The 22,053-nt window shown below is 60.6% G+C and overlaps 1 protein-coding gene across 3 annotated transcripts; it reads right to left on the bottom strand.

Moving 5' to 3' along the window:
* Positions 1-1,689: 1,689 nt before the first annotated feature.
* Positions 1,690-22,053, bottom strand: LOC118004942 (twinfilin-2). Of its 3 annotated transcripts, none has more exons than XM_034996501.1 (9): positions 21,866-22,053; positions 18,316-18,393; positions 15,885-16,063; positions 15,408-15,503; positions 15,094-15,198; positions 14,838-14,963; positions 13,557-13,707; positions 13,307-13,428; positions 3,393-7,994 (listed from the first exon to the last, which is right to left on the bottom strand). In XM_034996501.1, exons 1-9 carry the CDS (start codon positions 21,888-21,890, stop codon positions 4,881-4,883), a joined length of 3,996 nt encoding a protein of 1,331 aa, XP_034852392.1. In that variant the 5' UTR covers positions 21,891-22,053; the 3' UTR covers positions 3,393-4,880. The 3 variants fall into 3 exon arrangements, with proteins under 3 accessions (XP_034852390.1, XP_034852392.1, XP_034852391.1); XM_034996500.1 differs by lacking the exon at positions 3,393-7,994 and adding an exon at positions 12,303-12,911 and having other exon boundaries at positions 21,866-22,015; XM_034996499.1 differs by lacking the exons at positions 13,307-13,428; positions 13,557-13,707; positions 14,838-14,963; ... (3 more) ...; positions 18,316-18,393; positions 21,866-22,053 and adding an exon at positions 9,078-10,253 and having other exon boundaries at positions 1,690-7,994.

The following is a 22,053-nucleotide window of genomic DNA, read 5'->3' as shown; positions in this document are numbered from 1 at the left end:
AGAGCACTGGTCGCCACCCGCAATGACTTTGCCCCTATTGGTCATCTGCCCCGACTTACCCCTTCTGTATCCCCGGCGGCCAGCACAGCACCTGACACACAGCACGCACTGAGCAAATGTGCGTTGAATGAAGGAGAGGGGGCTTCCTTCACTCGGCTGCCCTAACAAACCACTGCAGACACCAGACACCAGGAGACCTCCATCTCTCACAGTTACGGAGGCCGGGAACGCCAACACCAGGGTGCTGGCAGATTCAGTTCCTGGGGAGAGCCCTCTTCCTGGCTTGCGGACCATTCTCTCCTCGCTATAAATTCACATGACCTTTCCTGAGAACATGGGTGGAGAGAGATCACCGCCTTTTTCTTTCTCCTAAGGCCACTAATCCCATCACAAGGGCCATACCTCCAAACGTCACCACATTGGGGTTAGGGCTTTAATACATGAATTGGGGACGTACGCATTCAGCCCATAACAGGGACCAAGGGAGACATCCAAGTCTACTTCACCGGAAAGCAGAAGTGAGCTGAGGAAACAACAAGCAGCTGGAGGACAGAGAATGCGTGGCCTTGCCCCCCTGCTCTTATCTCTAGAGGGGCGGCTGTGCTCTCTCCTCCCTGGACACCGTTGTCCTGGCACGGCTTCCTGGGGCGCCCCCTTCTCTGGACTGGGTCTGGAGAGAGCGGCCGAGGCCTGGTCCCATCAAAGCCACCCATGTAGGCAGGCCCCTGGGCATGATGCAAGTCCTGTCACCTTGCAACTGCACACGGTTCCTTTCTGCTCGGGAAACACGCCTCACTTGCTTTCCCAGCCCCGGTCCCTCCAGAGCGCTGGCCGGGCTTTCCCATCGTCCCCCGCACTCCTACACCGGGCAGGAACTCCCTCCGCCCCCTTCCTCCCAGGGTGACTTGTTCCCTCTAGTGCAGGTCCTGTTTCTCTCTGAACACTTAGCAAGACCCACCCCCCCTCCTTCTCAAAAGACCCAGAATCTGCTGGGTCAAGGGGGTTGGTCACACTCCTTTTCTCACTGCTACTCATGGTTATGAGAAGACAGGATGATGGACCCGTCTGCAGGAAATGGACAGGATTTGTGAACTGCTTCACAATAAGGAGCTGGGCTTCTAATTGATGTGGTTTTAGAATATAGGTGAGGTTCGGTGGGGTGAAGTCCAGAGCCAATGACCAAGAAAGTATTCTTGAGACATCTTTGGTGCAAAAAGGTGGTTTTATTATTTTTTTTTTAAAGATTTTATTTATTCATTTGAGACACAGAGATACACACAGAGAGAGAGCATGAGCAGGGAGAGAGGCAGAGGGAGAGGGAGAAGCAGGCTCCCCGCCGAGCCAGGAGCCCGATGTGGGGCTCAATCCCAAGACCCTGGGATCATGACCCGAGCCGAAGGCAGACGCTTAACCATCTGAGCCACCCAGGCGCCCCAAAAAGGTGGTTTTATTAAAGCATGGGGACAGAACCGTGGGTGGAAACAGCTGTTCCCCCAGGGGTCTTGAGAAGTGGCTGATTATATCCTCAGCAGTTGGGGGAAGTAAGGAAAAGGGAGGTTTCTTTCTTTTTTTTTTTTTAAGATTTTATTTATTCATTTGACAGAGAGACACAGCGAGAGAGGGAACACAAGCAGGGGGAGCGGGAGAGGGAGAAGCGGGCTTTCCCGCTGAGCGGGGAGCCCGATGCGGGGCTCGATCCCAGGACCCCTTGAGCCCAAGGCAGACAGACGCCCAATGACTGAGCCACCCAGGTGCCCCGGAAAAGGGAAGTTTCAAAAGGATTTTCATATGTTAAAGAAGACCCTCAGGATACTAGAGGCCTGGCTATCATCAAGCTAAGGTTGTTTTTCCCTCTGGCAAGGCATTCAGATAGTTGGGAGATTCCTGGAAGAGTGTCACACCTGTCCTGCCCGGGAGTGGGGGCTGCAGGGAGGTTGCAGGGTGTCAGCTTGTGCTTTGTCTTCAGCTAGCCTTCTGCTCCCTCATCATAATAAGGACTTGAGTATGGAAATGTATGATGTCATCGAAGTTTGCCAAGACTATATAGATGCCCGGGGCATGAAAGTATCCTTGAGGGAAAAGAGAGAGTCGTCGTTTCTAATCTTAGCAGGGAGAATTTTCTTACATTTACGTTTTCCTCCTATCAGGTTTTCCTAAGTCTGTGCCCAGACGTCTGTCTAGTACTGACTGCCCCCACGGCGGCAAAAAGCACAGGAGGCAACCCCAGGGGCCCGCTCGGAGCTTCATGTGCCTCTAATTCAACCACATCTGCCTCTGAGCCCCATTCAGTGCTCTGGGTGAAGGATCAGTCTCTGGGTTACAGAGAGAAAATACTGAAGCCGCATCAGCTAGCTGTCCTCCGCAGAAGCCCCTTAGCTAATAATGATGGCTGAGGGCTGCTAGTTTCTCAGACCTTCACATGCATTAGCACCAAGCCTTCTTAATCGCCGGCAGAGTAACCCTGGCCACCCCCATTTACAGATGAGCAAACTGAGGCTCCAAACAGGAGGTCGCCTGCCCGAGATAATCCAAATGGCAGAGCCAATAGTTAGCCCAGGTAGCCCGACCTGAGTCCCACTCTTCCCCAGCCTTGCGGGGCAAGGTCGCCGCTAGTCTCATGGTCAAGGATGTCCAGCGGCGTGGAGGAGAGGGCCTGGAGTCAACCATGAGCACCCTTCCTGAGCACAGTGCAGCGGCAGCCGCCTCTCCCCCAGCCCCACCTGAGCCTAACACCCCGGATAACGGAGCTCTGCCCCTTCTGATCCTGTAGACAGCAGATCTTTTTTTCTGCAGGTTGAACCAAGGGCCATGAACCCTCAGACTCACTTAAGCCAAGCCAACCGTCCTACCATAACCCCGTGCTTAATTTCGGAAAATGCTCTTCTGAATCTAAAGCCTCAAAAGAACCAGGACTGTGAGCATGAGTGGGTGGGTGGGTACATGAGGATTCTATCTGAGAACTGCCTGAGGGCCGACTGAGAGAGACAGGCAGATGGTGCTCCCCACATGCAAACTGTGGGGCCCTGGATAAGGCCCTGCTTCCTGCTCCTAGACGTGGCCAGATCAGCCCACGAGCCGTGAGGCAGGGGCTTCCCCCCGACTCCAGCCTGGCCGAAAGACAGTTCTTGTTTTCTTTTCTCCCCAGGCACAGGCCAAGGAAGTATGCGGGGCCAGGCCGTGCCTCGGTCCGCTCCTCCAGAAGCTAACAGGCCTTCTCAAGACAGGACAGAGCCCATGTGGGACTTCCAACTGGTGCATCAGACCTTTCTGTCTTTCTTCCTTTTTTTTTAAAGATTCTATTTATTTATTTGTCAGAGAGAGAGAGAGAGTACAAGCAGGGGGAGTGGCAGAGGGAGAAGCAGGCTTCCCGCTGAGCAAGGAGCCTGACGCGGGACTTGATCCCAGGACCCTGGGATCATGACCCGAGTCGAAGGCAGACGCTTAACCGACTGAGCCACCCAGGCGCCCCTCTTTCTGTCAGGCAAGCAGATAACAGGGGCCACCAGCCTACCACAGGAGCCCCTGTGCCCAAGTCAGAAAGAGGAAGTTGGCCTACATTTCTCTCCCAACTATGCTCCCCCTCAAACCCCAGGGCTGCCCACAGTCAGGCTGTGTAAGGTTATAGCCAAGTCTTCGGCCAGCACCCACCTTCCACCGCAGAGACCTGGAGTGGCTGGGCCAGCCCCCAACTGTCCTGAGCCAGCCAAGCTGGTTCCACTCTCCCGCTACCCCAGGCCCCAGCGTCAGCTGTCCGGCTGCACACGTCTCTTCTGCTCCTCAGAGGGCAAGTTCAGTTGTGGGGACAGTGAGGCAGTAGTCCAGGACAAAGCAACCTCCAAGGCTCCAGGCCTGACGTGACCCACAACTCCCTACACACTCGGCTGTCTCCAAACACCGGTCATTGGTGTTCCAAGCAGTGTCTGGAACCCTACACTGGATATGAGAACCAGAAATGTACACACGTACTCCACCCTCATCAGATGTGGCTGTCTCCCACCTAAGGGCAATCCGCGGTGAAACGCAGGGGCCGGGAAAGCAGGCCCCACCTTTGTAGCCAGGTGGGGGCTCACCCAGGTGTCCCTTTGATGTCAGAACAGAGACACCCAGTATCCATTCTAAGTGAAAACAGAAACGGACGGATTGTGAGCCCACTCTAGCATCTTCTGTGGCTCCCAGCTCCCTGCCGCGGGGAGCTACTCAGAGGCTTCTCCCCAGCCCCGGGCCAGTCTCCAGGGCACAGCACAGGCATGACCACCAGAGGGCGCCAACGCCCCCCTGAACTCAGCACAAAGCCTCCCCGCCGCCGGAATGAACACTCCGCAGGGCCGCTGCCTCTCAGGATTTTGCTGGGGGCCAGAAATGAAGCAGGCCTGCCAGTTCTCTGCCCTCAAGGCATTTTCAGGCGTGCGGGTGTGGGAGGCAGATCCTGAGGCCAGTATACGACCCAGCCTGCACTGGGCTGCCTGGAGCGGCCTGGGATGGGGAGGGGAGGGCGTGTGAGGAGGGGCCTGGATGGGACCGGAGACCCCGCCTGCTCTCTGCGACGGACCGAGACCACATTCAGGGACCTTCCCCAGGCTCCCCTGAGAAGATGCTCGTCAACACAACAGCCCTCAGCAGCTTCCCTGCCCTGCAGACCTGCGGTGTCTGGGCCCCCCGTTTTCCTGCTCGGCAATTTCTGCCGAATCACCTCTCGTCCCTCCTCACTGCAGGCAGGAAAGGCCGGCGCAGTCCCCCTTCTGGCCTCCCGCTCACGCCTCCGGTGAGCTCAGGCTTAGCCGCTGGGCCTCCGAGGGGCGCTTGCTCAGCGAGCGCCTGCGGCATGCCGGCTGGGAGCAGGGGAGGCCCGGCGGCGGCGGGGCGGGGCGGGCAGGCCCGGGCTACTCGGCCGTCGTGGGGCCGCGGCAGAAGTTCTGGTTGTAGAAGTGGCGGTTGTCCCTGGTCAGGGCGGTGCCCAGCTGGGCCCAGAAGGCGCGCTGGCCGCGGGGCTGCCGGGGCCACAGGAGGACGCTCTGGCGGCACAGGCGCTGACGCAGGCGCACGTAGCGGGAGCGGTGCGCATCCGCGCGCAGGATCACCAGCACCACCACGTCCTTGCGGTCCTCCAGCAGGCGCTGCTGGGCCAGCAGGAAGCTGGCGCGCAGGAGGCCGCCCAGGCGGTCCGTGTGGGCGAGCACGAACAGCGTCTTGCGGCTGCTGTAGACCGAGGCCCACAGGTTCTCGAAGAGCGTTCTGCCGGGCAGCCAGTCGCGTTCCTCCAGGCACAGGCGCAGCGCCCGGCGCCCGCGGCGCTCCTCCAGCTGCACCCGCAGCTCGTTGTACACCCAGTCGGCCACCGAGCTCTGCGCCTTGTCGAAGACCACGAAGGCGTCGTAGGGCAGGGCGGCGGCGTCCCGCCGTCGGCCGCGCCGCGGCAGCCAGGCCAGGCACAGGTGGAAGCAGTACCAGAGGTCCCAGCCACACAGGCGGTGCAGCGTGGGCACGGCCAGGCTCAGGGCCACGGCCAGCAGCGAGAGGCCGAAGCAGTCCCAGGAGAGGGCCTCGTCCAGGCAGAGGCGCAGGTCCTGCTCGAAGATGCTGCGGCCCTGGAGCTGGCCGGGGCTGCCACAGCGGACGTGGCTGGGCAGCCCGGGCACCGCGGCCTGCACCTCCAGCAAGAAGTCCACGAAGGCCGCCCCACAGGCGCAGTGCAGCGGGTTGGCGGTCACGTCGAGGACTTTCAGGGCGCCTGCCACGGGGCCAAACCAGGAGGGCTCCACCGTCTTGAGGGCGTTGGCGCTGAGGTTGAGCTCTCGCAGCCTCGTGGCCAGGGCGAAAAAGCCGGGGACCACGAAGCCGATGCTGTTGCTGCTGAGGTCCAGCCTCTGGAGCCGGGTGCCGTTCGGCAAGCTGCCGTTGCTCAGGGCCTTCAGCTGGTTCCCCGCCAGGTCCAGGGCCTCCAGCATGGGGAGGAGGGTCAGGCTGGTCCAGTTGAAGAAAGCCAGGTAGTTGTCACGGAGACGCAGCAGCCGCAGGCCCTTGGGGAGCTTGTCCAGGTTGCGGGGCAGGAGGGTGTGCAGGCGATTCTGGGACAGGTCCAGCCGGACCAGGCTCCTCAGGCCTTGGAAGAAGCGCAGGTAGAGGTCCCCCTCGGCCCACATCTGGCTCAGGGCATTGCCGCTGAAGTCCAGGGCCCAGAGCGAGGCGCTGCGGAGCTGCTGGGACACACGGCTGTGGATGGCGTTGTGCGCCAGGCTGAGGAAGCGCAGGGCCGGCAGCTGCGCCACAAAGCTGAGGTTGTGGCCCACGCCGCGCATGCCGAAGGGCTGGCTGTTGTAGCTGAGGTCCAGGGCCTCCAGCCGCGGCAGCTCGGTGAAGGAGCGCCCGTGGTACAGGTCCAGCTTGTTGTGGGACAGGTCCAGCACGCGCAGGCTGCTCAGCGGCGCGAACTGTGAGCCGTTGACCGCCTGAGAGATGCTGTTGTGGCTCAGGCACAGGCACTGTAGGTGCGAGAGCCGGGCGAACATCTCCGGCTGGATCGTCACTACGTTGTTCCGCGACAGGTCCAAGGTGAAGTTGAGAGCCCCGCAGCTTGGCATGAAGTCCTCAGAGCTCGGGGTGCCTGGTGGGCCCGCAGCCAGGTCCCTGGACGGCCGCCAGACTTCCTCCGCCCCGACCGCCTCCCCCGTGGCCCCCGTGGCCCCTGTGGCCCCCGCCACCCGCTCCGCAGCTCCGCTAATGCGGTTGTCCGACAGGTCCACGTAGCGCAGGCCCGGGAAGGCCCCGAAGATGCCGAGCTGGGCCTGGTTGATGAAGTTCAGCTGCAGATGCAGACGCTGGAGCATGGGCAGGTGGGCCAGCGGCCGGAGCGTGGTCTCGCTGAGCGAGCGGAAGAAGATGCCATGCATGTCCAGCTCCCGCAGGGACAGCAGGCTCCCGAAGGAGGGCGCCAGACGCAGGTGGGCGAAGGACACCTTCTTGTGGTAATTGAAGGACAGGTTGAGTCTGCGCAGCCGGACCAGGCCGTGGAAGGCTGTGGTTTTGGTGATGCAGCCGTACAGGAAGTTCTCGCTCAGGTCCAGCACCAGGAGGTTGCCCAGGCCATGGAACCACCTGGGGTCCAGGCTGTGGAGAGAGCTGTCCTTCAACACCAGGCCTTCGAGGCGGCTCAGGTGGCTGAAGGTGTCAGGGTGCAGCTTGGGAAAGCCGTGGGGGCACTCCCTGCAGGGGTTGCGGGCGTGGTCACAGCGGCGACAGTTCCCGCCCACGTCAAGCACGCGCAGGGCGGTCAGATTGGCCAGGTCATCGGGGGCCAGGGTGATGATGTGGTTGTAGGACAAAAGCAGGTACTCCAGGCTGGGGGGCAGGCGGCGGGGCACCACGGTCAGGTTGTTGTACTTGAGCGACAAGTGTGTGAGGTTGCCCAGGCCCAGGAGGGCGCCCGGGGCCACCTGCAGGGCCCGTTGGCAGGGGTTCTTGTAGTAGCAGTTGCCATCCAGGAAGAGGAAGCGCAGGGCGTGCAGGCCTGCGAGGTGGGCAGGGTCCAGCACCAGGATGTTGGTGCGGCTCAGGGACAGGGACACGAGGGAACTGGGCAGGGCGGGCACGGTGGTGATGCTGTTGTAGCTCAGGTTCAGGTCCTCCAGGGTGGGCACGGCCAGGAAGGTATTGGGCTCGATGGTCATGTGGCAGGGGAAGTGCATGGGGCTGAGGCCGGCGGGGGGGCAGTTCCACTTGAGGTTGAGACGCCGCAGGCTGGACAGGTGGACAAAGTCAGAGTTGCGGAGGTGGTGGATGCGGTTGGAGTAGAGGGAGAGGCTGGTGATGTTCCCGCGGGGCGCTGCCGCCGAGAAGCGGGGCACAGACTTGAGGAACAGCCAGTTGCAGTCCACCAGGCCGTTGGGCTGGAGCTCACAGGGCAGGAAGGGAGGCAGGGCGCCCGGGGCCAGGACCACGGCCAGCACGGCGGCCTGCACCAGGAGAGACAGGGGGTGCAGGGCACCATAGCAGGGGCCCTGCGGGCCTGTGAGAGAACAGCCCCAGCCCCGCCCCCACCTGCCCCCACTTCCTGGGGGCTCCCAGCAGGGCTCCCACACCCCTCTCTCCAAGCCCTCCCCGGGGAGGCTCCTGCCTCTGCTCAGCGCCCACCCCCGTCTAAGGCTCACGGAGAACGTAGACTCGGGTCTCAGACCCAGCCTTCAAGTCAGAGCTGCGCCTGAGACCTGGAATCCAGACTCACGATCTAGAACTTTCACTCAAAACCAAACCCCAGGGCGCCTGGGTGGCTCGGTTGGTTAAGCGACTGCCTTCGGCTCAGGTCATGATCCTGGAGTCCCAGGATCGAGTCCCGCATCGGGCTCCCTGCTCGGCAGGGAGTCTGCTTCTCCCTCTTACCCTCCTCCCTCTCATGCTCTCTGTCTCTCATTCTCTCTCTCTCAAATAAATAAATAAAATCTTAAAAAAAAAAAAAAAACCCAGCCAGACAGGAGAGCCAGGTTCTCCCCCACCTTCCCTTTTCCTGCCTCAGGGGCCACTTCTCTTTCCTCCCAAGCCAGGGGACACTTGGCTCCCTTCCACCCAGCTGCCCTGAAAAGCCCTCCATGTCCTCCACCAGCCTCCCCCAACGCCTCCCTCTGCCTCTGGCCAAGTCCCAGGCAGGCACAAGGGTCTTCTGCTGGGGTCTGGGCTGAGTACCACCCAGGGCCCCGGCTGGAGTGGGGTGGGGGGGAGGGGGCACTGCCCAGCTCTCCCAACTCCTCTACCTCTACCAGACCAAGCACCCAAGCCACTGTAGGTCAGAACGGATCAGACAGGGAGGGCAGCACAGGGCCAGACAGCACCTAGTCCCGGGCGTCCACCTGGCTTGTCGCCCCAGCACCACCACTGAGCAAAGCCCCAGGCCTCAGCCTCCCCAGCCACACAATGGGTCTCATTGCTCAGAGAAAGGCTTCTGCTTTGATGTCTTCCGGGTTCAGTGAGTGTCCTTAGGGCCATGTCAGGGACAGCCCTTTCACTGTTGTCTGCAGCCACCAACCGCCCCCCACCACCACTTCCCACTGCCCCCTTCCCTGGGTGGCTGAGGGCAGCTGCTGTCTTACCATGACAGGGAGCGGGGGCTTCTCCAGAGGGTCTGGCTGGCAGACTGGGCAGCGGCTACAGGAAAGGATGCTTAGAGCTCACAGCCCCTTCCCTCATCGGCTCAGAGAACAGAGGAAATGAGAATTAAGAAAAAACCTAGTAGTCCCCTCCCTCGCTCCCTCCAGGCCCGAGCGAAGGTTGGGAGGTGCACTGAGTCAGAAGCCATTTGCATAGGCAGTTGGCAGACAGCCCCTTCAATCCTTCCTCTTTCCATTCCCCCCGCCACCCCCACCCCAGCCTAAAGTGTGCCACTGCCCCAGAGCGCCTCACACCTGTCGTCAGGGACAGTCTGGGGAGGAACAGGCCCAGAGCCCAGGCTCAGGTCAGTGAGGGACTGGGATTGGGGGCAGTACCGGATGTGGGCTGGGCATGCTGACACCCCTGCCAGGGCGCTCCCTGTCCCAAGAGGACTGGCACCCTCACACCTCAGCCCCGTGGCCCCTGCCCCAAAGGGAGCTCTCTGGGGCCAGTGGCTCCCACACCTGCTTGTTCCTGCCCCCTTGGTCCTGTCCCCAGGGCTCCGGGGGGGCCTGGCACACCTGGGGGTAGAGCAGCATGGGCCTCACCTTGGCTGCACCTGCCTCCACCGCAGCCTGCCACTTCCTCCAGGGGCAGGGCCTCCTCTTCCGCGCACCCAGTGTGCCGGGGGGCCCCCGTCAGAGCACCTGCCCCATGGCTGGGCCAGCTGGGACGGCTCTTGCCACGCTCCCTCTGACTGAGCTGATCCTAACAGGTGACTCAGGCCCAAAGCCTCAGGGTGACCTGGGCCCACGGCAAGTCCTGTTGGCTCCAGCTTCAGAATCTGCCCGTTGCCTACCATCTCCACATTCACCAGGCTGGCCTGAGCCGTCCTCATCTCTCGCCTGGATCAGTGCAGTCACCGCCGCCCCACGGATTGCCCTGCTTCTGCGCTCACGCTCCACAGCCTATTCATATTCCGCCCCTAAGTCACACTAGGCCCTTCCTTGGCTCAGACTCCTTCCTGGCCCTTTCTGGAATCCAAGGCACAGTCCACATCATGGCCAACAAGGTCCTATGAGATCTGCCCTCCCATGGCCTCCCTGACCAATCTCCAGCCACACTGGCCTCCTTGGTTGGGGCTTGAATACTTCCAAGCAGTCTCCTGCCCCAGGGCCTTTGGACTTACTGTTTGCTCTGCCTGGAAACTCTTTTCCTATTCACTTGGCCCCCTCCATTGCCTCCTTTATATCTTGGCTCACACATGACCCTCTGGAGGCCTTCCCTGACCTTTTAAACCTCTCACCCTAGATCTGACACTACTCAGCCCCTTTACCTGCTGCTTTTCATTGTCGTAACTTTTTACCTGCTAACATATCATTGACTTTCCATGGTCTATCATATATTGTCCTATTCCCCTGCTGGAATGTCTGCTTCTTTTCTTAAGACTTTTATTTATTCATTTGAGACAGAGAGATACAGAGAGAGAGCACAAGCAGGGAGAGGGGCAGAGGGAGAGGGAGAAGCAGACTCCTCACTGAGCAGGGAGCCTGATGTGGGGCTCGATCCCAGGACTCTGAGATCATGACCTGAGCCGAAGGCAGACACTTAACCGACTGAGCCACCCAGGCGCCCTGCAATTTCTGCTTCTCAATGGCAAGAGTTTTTTGTCTGTATACACACGGTCCAGCACAGTGCCCAGAACATCATAGGTGCTCAATATTTACTGAGTCCATGAGTCTCCAGCACTCAGCTTTGGGCAAAGAGAATGTCTCTGAATGATGGCTGGATGAATGAATGAATGAACAAATAGAGCTTCTGCTGGGAGGAGGCAGGGCTGGACACCTGCTCACCCCTGCTTCTCCATGCCCACTTCTGGGTGGCTGTCATGGCAGGCAGGCTCCAGGCTGCCAGGCATCCAGCTGGTACATAGGCCCAGGGCTTCAGCAGTGTGAGGGGGGCAATGCCACTGTCTTCCTGCCCATCTGGGAACCAGCGTTTGGGGTGGGCAAGGATAGGCCTCCTTCTCTGGGTCCTAGCTAGGGTTCCAGCTCTCCTTTCTATAATTCTAGGGTCTTGAGTAGGGAGTGCGAAAGGCCCCGGGGATGGGACACTCCCCGGAGCCCCAGCCCAAGACATGCTCCCGAGAGAAAGACCGTGCCCACTCAGCAGCTGAATCCCAGCCAATGACCCTTCATGCCCCCACCCCTGCACACCTCCCACCTGGGATAGGAGGGGCCTCTCACCCCCTTCCCAGAGGCATGGGCTGAAGTTCTGGCTCCTGCCGAATCCCTGAGCCTAAAGGAGACTCTCCTAGAGTCCCAGGGACCAGGGAGCCAGACCCTCGGGGGCAGGAACAAAAGTAGCAGAGAGGACCAACGAACTGACAGAGCTCAGGTCTGCACACATACACGCAGATTAGAGGTCCAAGGTCTACACCTCAGCCCCAAAGGGTCCAGGAACCCCAGCGGGCAGAGCAGACCCAGTGTGGCAGGCTAAAGAATGCCCCAAGGAGATCCACGGCCTAATCCCCAAACCTGTGGATACGTTCCTATACAGGACAAAAGGGGCCTTGCAGGTGGGATTAAGTGAAGGATCCTGAGGTGGGGAGAGTATGTGGAAAGTGGGGAAGTGAATATAATCACAAGCATCCTTAGAAGACAGAGGCAGAGGAGGATCTGACTACAGAGGGAGGCCATGTGACCGGGAAGCAGAAGGAAGCAGAAGCACAGAGAAGATGCTACCTCTCCGGCTTTGAAGAGGGAGTCGGGGCCATGAGCAAAGGAATGTGGGCAGCCTTTCAAGCTGGAGAAGGTAAGATAACAGACTCGCCCCTGAGGCCTCCAGAAGGAACAAGTCCTGCCAACAGCTGGATGTCAGCCCTGTCAGACTTTAGCCTTAGATTTACAAGAACTACTAAGACAGTAAATTAGTGTGGGTTTAAGCCGCTATGTTTGGTACTTTGTTACAGCGGCCGTAGGAAATGAATACGCCCAGATGCCCCCTATCATGGCGAAGGTGTGCCTGCCTCTCGGGCTGAGCTCCCATCAACAAGGAGACCCGTGTGAGGCTTGTGTGTACACACTCTCTCTCTCTCTCTCTCCCACATTCCTGTAGCCAGCCACCTAGCAGGCTGACGGGCCCCTTCCGAGTTGAGGGGGGCACTTATATACACAGTTTCCCAATTCCCAGTGCCAGAGGTGATTCCTCAGGGCCAGACTCAGGTGTTGATTTAAAAATATTTTATTCTTTAAAAAATACAGCATTCAACCATCTTATCCTTCAGTGACCCCCTATCCCAGCCCTGACTGAACCCACCCCTGTGGCCAAAGGCTTTGGGGCTGTGCTAGGACCCTAGTCTCAGTTTCCCTGGGGGCCAAGCTCATTCTTTCCGGCTCCCTACCCAGCCCCCTTGAGCCAGCCAGGCGGGGTCCCCAGACCCCTTGGGCACATAGGTGAGAGGCAAGGACAGCAACAGGGGGAAGGTCACAAAATGCGAGCCCGGTGGCCCTTGGAAGCTGCAAGAATGTTCTGTCACCAGCCCTCCTGCCCCATAGGAAGAAACCCCCCCACCCCCGGAGCCCAGGCTGGGAAGGAGGCAGGTGGCCAGGAGTAGTCAGGCGCAGAGCCCCACGGTCCACGTGCCGGCACAGCTCAGGTCCGGCCACCTAGCTGTCATCCCCATTCTCGCTGGGGCCACGGATGAGGCGTTTGTGGCCCCGCTTGCCCCCTGGGCCCTTGGGCTTGGCGAAGGCCTGCTTGAAGGCATGTTGTTTGGGGTGCACCTCGTCGTAGAGGAACTCGGCTGTCAGCTCCGCCCCATCGCCAATCTCAATCTGCATGGGGCAAGGCAGTGGTCTGGTGGGGGACCCCGACACAAACCACCCTGGGTCATCCCCACTCCCGGGGCACCCCCTCGACCTCTCACACTCTAGCCCTGGGGTCTTCTCCCAGATCCCCACCTGGAATGCCACCCCCAGGAACCCAGAGTTGGGTCTGCTGCCCTGCACGCTTTGGTGACCCCCTCCCTGCCTTCAGACCCAGGGAGAGGAGGATCATGGGTGGCCAAGGCTGGGGCTTGTTTACGCCACCAGTCAGCTGGCCCCATGCTCATCCATGTGACACAGAACCAATAACCCCTGCCTCGCCACTGCCTCGGACTCCAGTGCCCCAGCTGGAGGCTGGTGGTACTGGCCCCTGGGCGCTGAGGCTCTGGGGAATGGGCACCCACCTTCTTGGAGATCTCCAGCTGGAAGTCCTGCTCCACAGAGTCGAGGAGGCGACTCTTGCAGCTGGAATAGAGCATGCGCTCCCTGATGCCGCACTTGTATCCCGGCATCGAGTAGATGAACACTGCGGGCGGGGGGGTGGGGGCGGTGAGCTGCGGCTGGGAGACCTGCTGACCCACCCACGCCCCCGGCAGCAAGGCTACCCAGCTCCTGTCCAGACCCAGGCGTGGGAGCCCTGCTGTGGCCACTCACCCACGGACTCGAGGGCGTCACCCTCATGGGTATGCTTGTAGAGGAAGAAGTGGTAGCGGGCAGCATCTCGGGGAACCCTTGAAGGCAACTGGGCCACCTCTGTGGGCTCCGTGTGCACCAGCTCGATCGTCTCCCGCTCCAGGTCCAGCTTCTGCCCAGGGCAAGGGGAGACGAGAACATGAGCGGGGGGAGGGCCTGGGCCACCCTGGCGAACAAGAAGTCCCCGAGGGGACAGGCAGGAGCCGGGGTGGAGGCTGTTTGTGGTCTCCCTCTCTCAGGACTCCCCACCCCAGTGGCCATCCCACCACAGGGGTCCCTATGAAGAGGTCACACGTGGGCTCCGACCTCTGCCCCTTTGAAGCTCCATTAGAGGAGGAAGCCCCACCAAGGGCAGTGGACAGGACAGCGGGGAGAGCCTCGACCTGAGGCAGGCCCCACTGCCAGGCTGGCCCATCCTCAAGGATGAGGCTTCTGGGGGGGGACCCGCCTCAGAAGGAAGGAGCCATTCTGCTTGGCAGGGGGATGCACGGGGCGCCCGGCTGGCTCAGTCAGTGGAGCATGTGACTCTTGATCTGAGGGTCTTGAGTTCAAGCCCCACGTTGGGTGTAGAGCTTACTTTAAAAAAAAAAAAGGAAGAACAAAAGAAAGGGCAGGGGTGCGTTAAGCATCCAACTTCTGATTTCAGCTCAGGTCATGATCTCAGGGTCGTGGGACCGAGCCCCGGGTCAGGCTTCACACTCAGTGGGGAGTCTGCTTGAGATTCTCTCTCTCTCTCTTCCTCTGCCCCTCCCCACCAGCTCATGCTCTCTCTCTAATAAATAAATAAATCTTAAAAAAAAAAAAAGAAAGAAACAAAGAAAGGGGGAAGCCTGGCCACCGGGCCGAGAGGCCCTGCCCAAGGAGAGGGGGCAGCCAGGGGGGCTGCAGAGGGCGTCTCGGACGGACAGGGGCTCAGGTCTGAGGGGTCAGCATGAACTCCAGGGTGAGTGTGTGTGTGCAGTGAGGAGGGCATGGTGAGGGACAGGATCTCACAGATGTCCCTGCATGTGAGCAAGGACTGGGCAAGGCAGGGGAACCCTGTGCGTCCCCTGCACACGGCAAACAGGACCCGGTAAGGATGGGGAGGGGGAGGGGGCGGGGGCCAGTGCGATCCGCGAGTACACGGGGGAGCTGAAGGGCACAGACCGGGGGCCGGGCGCACACCCGTCCCCGGGCCTGAGCAGGAGCAGGGCAGTGGCACAGTGCGCTGGGGCGGGGCGGGGGGGGGACACGGCCACTCACCAGTTGGATGTAGTTGATGGTCTTCTGTCTGAGCTGCTGTAGTGCCCTCTGAGCTGCAGGCTGCAGTGGGAAGGTGAGACCCTGCAGGGTCTGGTGCTTGCTCTCCACACTGATCTCTGTCTTCACCTGGGGGCGGGTGAAGAGTGAGGGAGGCCCTGACCTGCCTGACCAGAGCCCTGGGAGCACAGACCTGGGCCTCATGGGACCCGGAGGGCCTCAGGCCGGGACTTCCGCCCACCCGGTCTGGCGCACCTACCTCATTAATACGGATCTGCTGAAGCTCTCTCTCGGCCGAGGTCAGCGGGGCGGGCGCCGCACAGGACGACAGGTGCTTCTGGTACCCAGCAAAGGAGAGGTCGTCCTGGCCGGTAGATGCAGAAGCATAAATGGGCACCGTGGGGTGGGCTGGCAGAAGCCCACTGAGCACCCCAGCTGGAAGCCCCTGGACTCTCCCAGCCCTCCCCACGCCTCCCCACTCCTGGCACCCACTTCCTGTGGGACCCTGCATAACATCCCACCCTCTGTGGGCCTGTGATTCCGGCCTGGTGGAGTCTGGCCTAGGGGGCCTACCTTCATGGTCCCAAAGAGCTCATCCTTGATGTGGCCGCCCCCAAACTCCTTCTTCACTGTGGCCCGTGTGGCTGCATACAGCATCTTCCGCCGCACCTGGAGGGGAGGAGCTGAGCCGTGAGACCCCTCCAGGCAGGGCTGGCTCTCCAGGAGGAGGCAGGAGGCTCTGGGTGGGGACCGGGCTGTGGCTTTGTGCCCATATACCCAGCAGAGGGCGCAGCACAGGGCCAGGATGCGATGGGGTGGAGCCCTCTCCACCCCGACCTCTCTGCCTCCCAGAACCAGGCTGAGGAGGCTGGCAGGGCCTCTGGGAGAAGCCAGGCTCCAAGCACAGGGCCTTGCCCTCTCTCAGACTCTGGGGCGGGACCTGGTGTCTCTCCCCTCAGAATCCCCAGGGCAGGGCCTTGGTCCCCTGCTCAGACCCAGCTTCCCCTCTCCCCTGATCTGGGGGGCTGGGCAGGGGTCCCCAGGACTCACGGGAGAATTGTCAGGCGACCAGGCGAGGAAGAGCCACTCAAAGCCCTGGGCGTTCTGCGAGTCCAGGCGGTAGAGCAGATAGCAAGGCTCCTGGGCGTCCAGCAGAGGCAGCACGGCCCTGTCGTAGTCCTGGTCCCAGCGGCCCATCAGCTCCCGCGAGGCACCCAGCACGAGCTGCTCTGGGGGCAGAGGCCGGGTGAGCCGAGGAGTAGCCATCTCCTGTCCCCACCTTGGACTGCGGACCTCCTCGGCGGGGGCTCAGATCTGCGGGCCACTCCACCACCTTCCCCGGGAGCTCGCAAGTCCCTGAAGGAGGAGGCGACGTGACTGAATCCATGAGTGAGCCAATGAATGAACGAGGCCACAGCGCCGCCATCTATACGAATGCACGCACACGCACACACGGAAGGGTCCCGAGAAAGCACCCGCAGATGACCGAACACCGGCAAGCACGAGCAGACACGCGGCCGTGTTGCCCACGGCCACCAACAACGTGGTCCCCTCACAAACACCCGCACGCTCAGACCCATCCCGCCAGCTCCTCGGCGCACGGTACCACCTCCTGCGCCTCGTCCCTTAGCCTGAGGCTCCCGCACAAGCCCCAGCCCACCCTTCTCAGAACAACTGTGCTGAGGGAGGTGGGGGGTCCAGCCTCAGGCTACAGGGAGCTGCGGGAGCAAAGAGGGAGAACGGGGGCTCCTCCCAGACACCGTACAAACCGTACCCTGCTGCCACCAGCCAGTTGTAGTCCCCTCCCCAAAAAGTCACAAACCTCTTAGTGCCTGGGGCCGATAGGCTGGCCACCTCCCTGGCTGGTGCGCATTGGCCGAATGGGCCATTGAGGCTGGACATACATTTGACCTATCCACCCACAGGGCCTTAGCGGGGCACCAAACACCAGCCCAGGCGTGCACAGGCATGGGCTGATCACCGCCTGGCCAGGGGGTACCTGACCACCAGGCCCTCCTCATGAGGGCAAGGGGCCCAGCTGTCTGGAGCCCAAGCACATCAGGCCCACCAGCCCAGAAGCTTCTTTGCAGGTCTTGGCCTCCTCACCGATCCTCCCAGAATTCAGATGGGATCAAGGGTGAAAACCAGCAGGCACAGTCGGCCCAACAGCACTACCAACACTGTTTAATTTGTTGCCAACATTTTCAAAATGGGAAGTTTACATAAGAAGTGGGATGGACAGATTCTCTAGAAGGTGCTCAAGCTGCACTCGGTAGGAGGTGGGCAGTGGCCGCCTATCAGGGGGCCTGAACCTTCCTGGGGACACTCAGGTGCCCCAACAACCACAATGCATAACGGAGCTAAGAGCCCACCCCGAGATCCCTCCTGCTAAACACCTGCACGTACGTCCTGTCTGGGAGGCAACAGGGAGGCTGAGGACTAGGGCCAATGAGTCTATCCCTTTGGGGAGCAGGGGGCTTGTGGCCTGTCACCCCAGGAAGCCTCTCCTCTTGACCTACCATAGTGACCCTAACCCAGCCTCTGAAGGCATCTGAACTTGGGGACCCCAGACAAAACCCAGCACAGCTCTGGCACTGAAGCCTGGGGTGAATTCTGGGTCTGGGCAGACCCTGCTTTGCACCAATTCAATGAATCAAAAGTGGGAACCAAGCCCATTTAGGGGGCCCTCCAAAGGGCCCACAACCGCTGGCTACCGAGGACTGGAAGGATTCGTGGGGGGCCCAGCCCACTCCCAGTGTCTCTTCCCCTCACCTCCAGGGACAACGCCTCAGCATGAAGGGAAGGCAGAGGTATTGCCACCAAGCCTCAGTCTAGTCCACTACCTCCTCAAACTCTTCCCCCACTTCAGGCCTCAGCTCAAGCTCACCCACCCGCAACCCCTATATGCTGAGCACCCACCCTCTGCAAGCCTCGGGTTCCCAGCGTCCAGGCCAAGGCCTGGCCAAGCCTGGAATCCCCCAGTCATGCTCTCAAAGCAAGCTGGGCACGAGGCCCCTTGCCCTGTTGCAGGGGCACTTCCCAAGGGCAGGGCCCCGGGCTTCTCCTTGGGACTCCCCCCGGCCAGCAGCCAAGTCAGGCCAGCCTACTGATCACAGAGGGAGGTGAGTGGCACTCACCACATGGGGCAGTGCCTGGCCTCACTGGTCCCCTGCCCCCACGCCCAGCCCAGCATCCCGACTGGGCCTCTGACCCCTACATAGCCTCTAGGGAGCTGGACAGGACCCCCAGGCAGGGCTCTCCTTGCTGTCTCCCCAGCTTGTGACTCCTGTTCTGTGTAACAGGGCCAATGATCATGCCCACCTCCGCTGCTCTCCTACAACGCCCCTCCCGTCCCCAGATGGAGAAAGTGAGGTCCTGAAGGGGCTGGAGGCCAAGGTCCAAGCAGCTCCCAGAGAAACAGCAGGGTCCAGCTGCCGGCCTATGCCCTAGCTCGTCAAAGGGGGTAGTAGGGGGCACTCACCATCCTCAATGACGACTTTGATGAGCCGGACAGAGCCGGCCCGAGCCTTGGCGAAGAATTCCTTCAGCTCCTCGGTGGCTACGAGAACAAGAAACATGGTGAGGGATGAGCGGGAAGCGTGAGCAGGGTGGACTGGGACACGTTCAGGGCCCGCTCCGTCCTGTGGGGTCTGCTGGTGGAGCTGGGAGCCGGGTTAAATAGGGCCCCCCATGTGACTGGGAACCTGACACGGCCCATGAACAGAAGCTCCCAAATTTAGCCAGCAGTGTGGCCTGCTGGCTGAGACAGCTCTGGTGACAGGGGAGGCGGGGATGGGCCAGCCCACTTAAGGAAGGGGGGGCCTCTGGACAGGCCAGGCCCACCAGAGCGAATGGCCCCCACCTGTCCCTTGCCCCCTAGGAAGGCCCAGCACTGAACTGGCCCGTGACACTCTCTGTCATATCCACAAACACAGAAATAGGTGAGCAAATGCCCCCATTGTGCACTGACCACTATGTCCATGAACACACACACACACATGGACACACGTGCATCATCTGTTGTGTATGCCATCGGATACCTACTCAGTCCAGCATGTGTGAATGTAACAAATAAACCTGTATGTGACAGAGTGGAGTAGAAATGCAAATACCCTCACACGTGAAAACCCACTCATTTGGTCAAACATAGTGGACACACACATTTAGATACTCCAACACACACAGACACGGTCCCGGAGTAACAAACACACAGGCCTGTACACCCGGCCCCAGCCCGTCAACCAGGTGCCTCACCCTGAGAGGCCAGGAGCCCAGCCCAAGCCCAGCCCACGCCCAGCCCTGCCAGGGGCAACAAGGCCCCAGCCCTAAGGCCATCCAGAAGGCTTCCAGACGAGGAGTGGCAATCAGGAACTCTTCAGAACAGACCGTCTTGGTCCTCGTGTCACAGAGCTGGAAGGTGACATCCAATGACCCAGGATCCCACGGGCAGAGGTGAGGACCAGGGACGTCACAGATCTAAACCACAGCAGTGGTTCAGACGCAGAAACCAAAGTCCAATTGGGGAAGGGCCCGACTTGGGTCTCTGGGTGTGCAGGGCCAGGCCAGCATGACCTTGAGGCTACCCAGGGGTCAGGAGAATTCTGCAGGAACACAGCTAGAGGACTGAGGTCAGAGAATATTTATAGGGCCCAGACTGGGCAGCTTGGGGGGGTGTGGGGGGGGGATTAGGAAAACAAACTCAGGTCATGTCCTCAGGGGCCCATCAGGCAGGGTGACTCTGAGCCTGAGACCTCAGGCTGTATACCACCCTCCATGGCTGCTGGGCGAGCGGGGTCCCAACCAAGTGACCATGGTATGGAGACAAACCCCACTGGGCCAGGACAGAGCTGCCTATCAGCAGACCCCACAAGCAGGTCGCCGAGGTAAAGCCTGGCCTCTGGGTCTCCATCTTTCCCACAGCTGTGTGTGACCTCTGACCTTGCTGAGCCTCAAACTCATCCATACTGTGGAGCTAATACTCCCAAGCTGTAGAGAGCCATGCTGAGGAGTAAATGGAAAAAAATGCTCAGTAATGGGGCCTCCACGAATAACAATTGTTAAATTTTATTACTTTAATGATGGCACCTTTCCACCTGCTCAGACCTTCTGGGAGGTAAAGCCAAGAAGCTCCCCTAAGGGAGGCTGCCACGCCCCTTCTAGAGTTACTAGGACAGAGTGACACCCCAGTAGTGGAAGAGACATCCCCCTCCATGACTCCTCAGCCACCATCAATAATCCAGAGGCCAGGCCTGGGACACCTGAGCCTCTATCATCAAAGATTCATGCTCTCCCACCTCCCTGCCCCCGCCTCTGCTGCCCTGCCCCCCCCCCCCCCTGGTAAGCCTCAAGTTACAAGTCCCCCCCCCCCCACCCCTTCCCTGCTCTGAGGTCAACAGATCCACACTCATGGCCACCACTGGGCTGGCATCTGGGCATCCAGGGCATTCGATCTCACCTGCCACCTCCCCAGGCCAGAAATGGGAAGGAGTGGGCTGCTCATAGGCAGGAGGGCTGGGGATGGTCCAGTCCCCAGTGATCCCCTAGGCAGGCCTGTCTCACCACATGGGAAATGAAGGTGTGAGGCAGGGCCTTGGCCACAGGACCTGTCAGTCCTGAGCAGGGAGGAGGGGCCCTGACTTCCGATCTACTCTCAGATGGAGGCAGCAGCAGTGACCAGACAAAGGGGAAGGAAGGGGCAGGTCCAGGGGGCATCTGTTCCCTTCTGTGGGGCTGAGTCACGAAGCCGCCCTCCAGCCCCTCCAGCAGAGGCTGGCCCACTGGCAGGAGGCTGGCCCTGACCCAGACCCCTGCCTTCTCTGGTCCTGTGGGGTGGGGCCAGGGAAACCCTCTAGCTGGTCTGGCCACCAAGCAGCCACTACGACCACAAGCCAAGCTGAGATCCAGGCAGTCGGGCTGGTCGATGGTGGTGGTGTCTCCGGGCTGGGGATCCTGGTGTGGTGGGAGGAGTGGCTGATGGCCAAACCACCAGGCTGTCGGCTGTCTGGGCAAGCAGCCTGGGCCTTTCCCACAGGCTAGGCAGTCTTCCCAAGCCAGTGACAGAGGGGGGACACTCAGACCGGGGTAGGGTTAGGACACCTGGCTCCTGGGGAGGGGGTGATGCTCTAGGCTGGAGAAGCTTAGGGTAGGGGGTATTGGCCTGGAGTCTCTAAAGCCAGGACCCTCCCTCACAAACCCCATATGTGGACCCTCTTTTCTTCCTCTATCCTGGAGCTGGGACCTTCCAACCCTGGCTGGAGCAGACTCAGAAGATCAGAGTGGAAAATGGTAGGGAGGTCAGAGGTCAAGGTCAGATTGGCAACTCTCCCGATCTCGCTTTGAGGGCCCTGGCCCCGGTTTTCCCTAGTCTAGCTTGCTCAAATGTGTGAGGGTCCTGGGAGGAGCCAAAGGTCAGGGACCACTCCTCACACGCCCACAAACCCACAGAAGCCAAACACAGACACATCTGACACATGCATCCGTGGTAACAAATGCACACTGAGATGTACCCAAACTGTGCACACACACACAGACACCCACAGACATGTGCACATAGTCACAAAACACTTATGCCTGAAGATGGTTCCATGCGACAGTGGTCATTCAATCAGCTATTAGAGCATGTGCATGAATGACCCTAGACATACACAAGCAGTCACATCCACATGTGCAAACACAGGACTGTACACACAAGTGCACATGCGTGCACACTCCCCCAGATGTGCACATCCAGTACCCCCACCCCCAGAAAGGAACAAAAATATATAGATGGGTACACGCAGGCACATCCACCCCCAGATGGGCACACAGATATTTCCACTCCAGCTGTGTACCTATATGTACACCCACTCCTAACCATGCACAGTAAGTCGCACGCCCCCAGATGTGCCCACCCCAGTCGACCCGCGACTGCAAAAGAGAACAGGAAGCTTCCCCAGGCTGGTGCCAGGGAGGAGAGGGGCTGAGCGCCAGGGAGGGGGCGCAGCCGCGAGCGGAGACCCTCGGTCCCCTGCCCGCCCACCATCCGCTCTCACCGTGGATGCCCGTCTGGTGCGCCATGGCTCCGTGCCCCGCTCCGCCCGCGCCCTTGGAGCCCTCGGCTCAGCCCTGGACCCGCTCCGCTCGCCCGGCCGGGGAGGAGGAGGAGGAGGAGGATGTGGCGGCGACCGCCCAGCCTCGCGCAGCTTCCCGGGCGGTGCCGCAGGACCCGGCCCAGCGCGCC

The sequence above is a fragment of the Mirounga leonina genome, unplaced genomic scaffold (assembly GCF_011800145.1).
Source record: "Mirounga leonina isolate KUSES-001 unplaced genomic scaffold, KU_Mleo_1.0 Mir_94, whole genome shotgun sequence".
Classification (NCBI taxonomy): domain Eukaryota; kingdom Metazoa; phylum Chordata; class Mammalia; order Carnivora; family Phocidae; genus Mirounga; species Mirounga leonina.
Note: the sequence above shows the minus strand (reverse complement) of the source record. Positions and strands in the feature narration are given on the sequence as shown.

Bases quoted from the DNA above. Each gene is read 5' to 3' on its own strand.
- LOC118004942 (XM_034996501.1), bottom strand. From the start codon at position 21,890: ATGGCGCACCAGACGGGCATCCACG. The intron at 16,064-18,315 runs GTGAGTGCCCCC...CTCTGCCCCCAG, and splicing joins CAAAGTCGTCATTGAGGATG to AGCAGCTCGTGCTGGGTGCC. The intron at 13,708-14,837 runs GTGAGTGGCCGT...TGCCCTGGGCAG, and splicing joins CCATCAACTACATCCAACTG to AAGCTGGACCTGGAGCGGGA.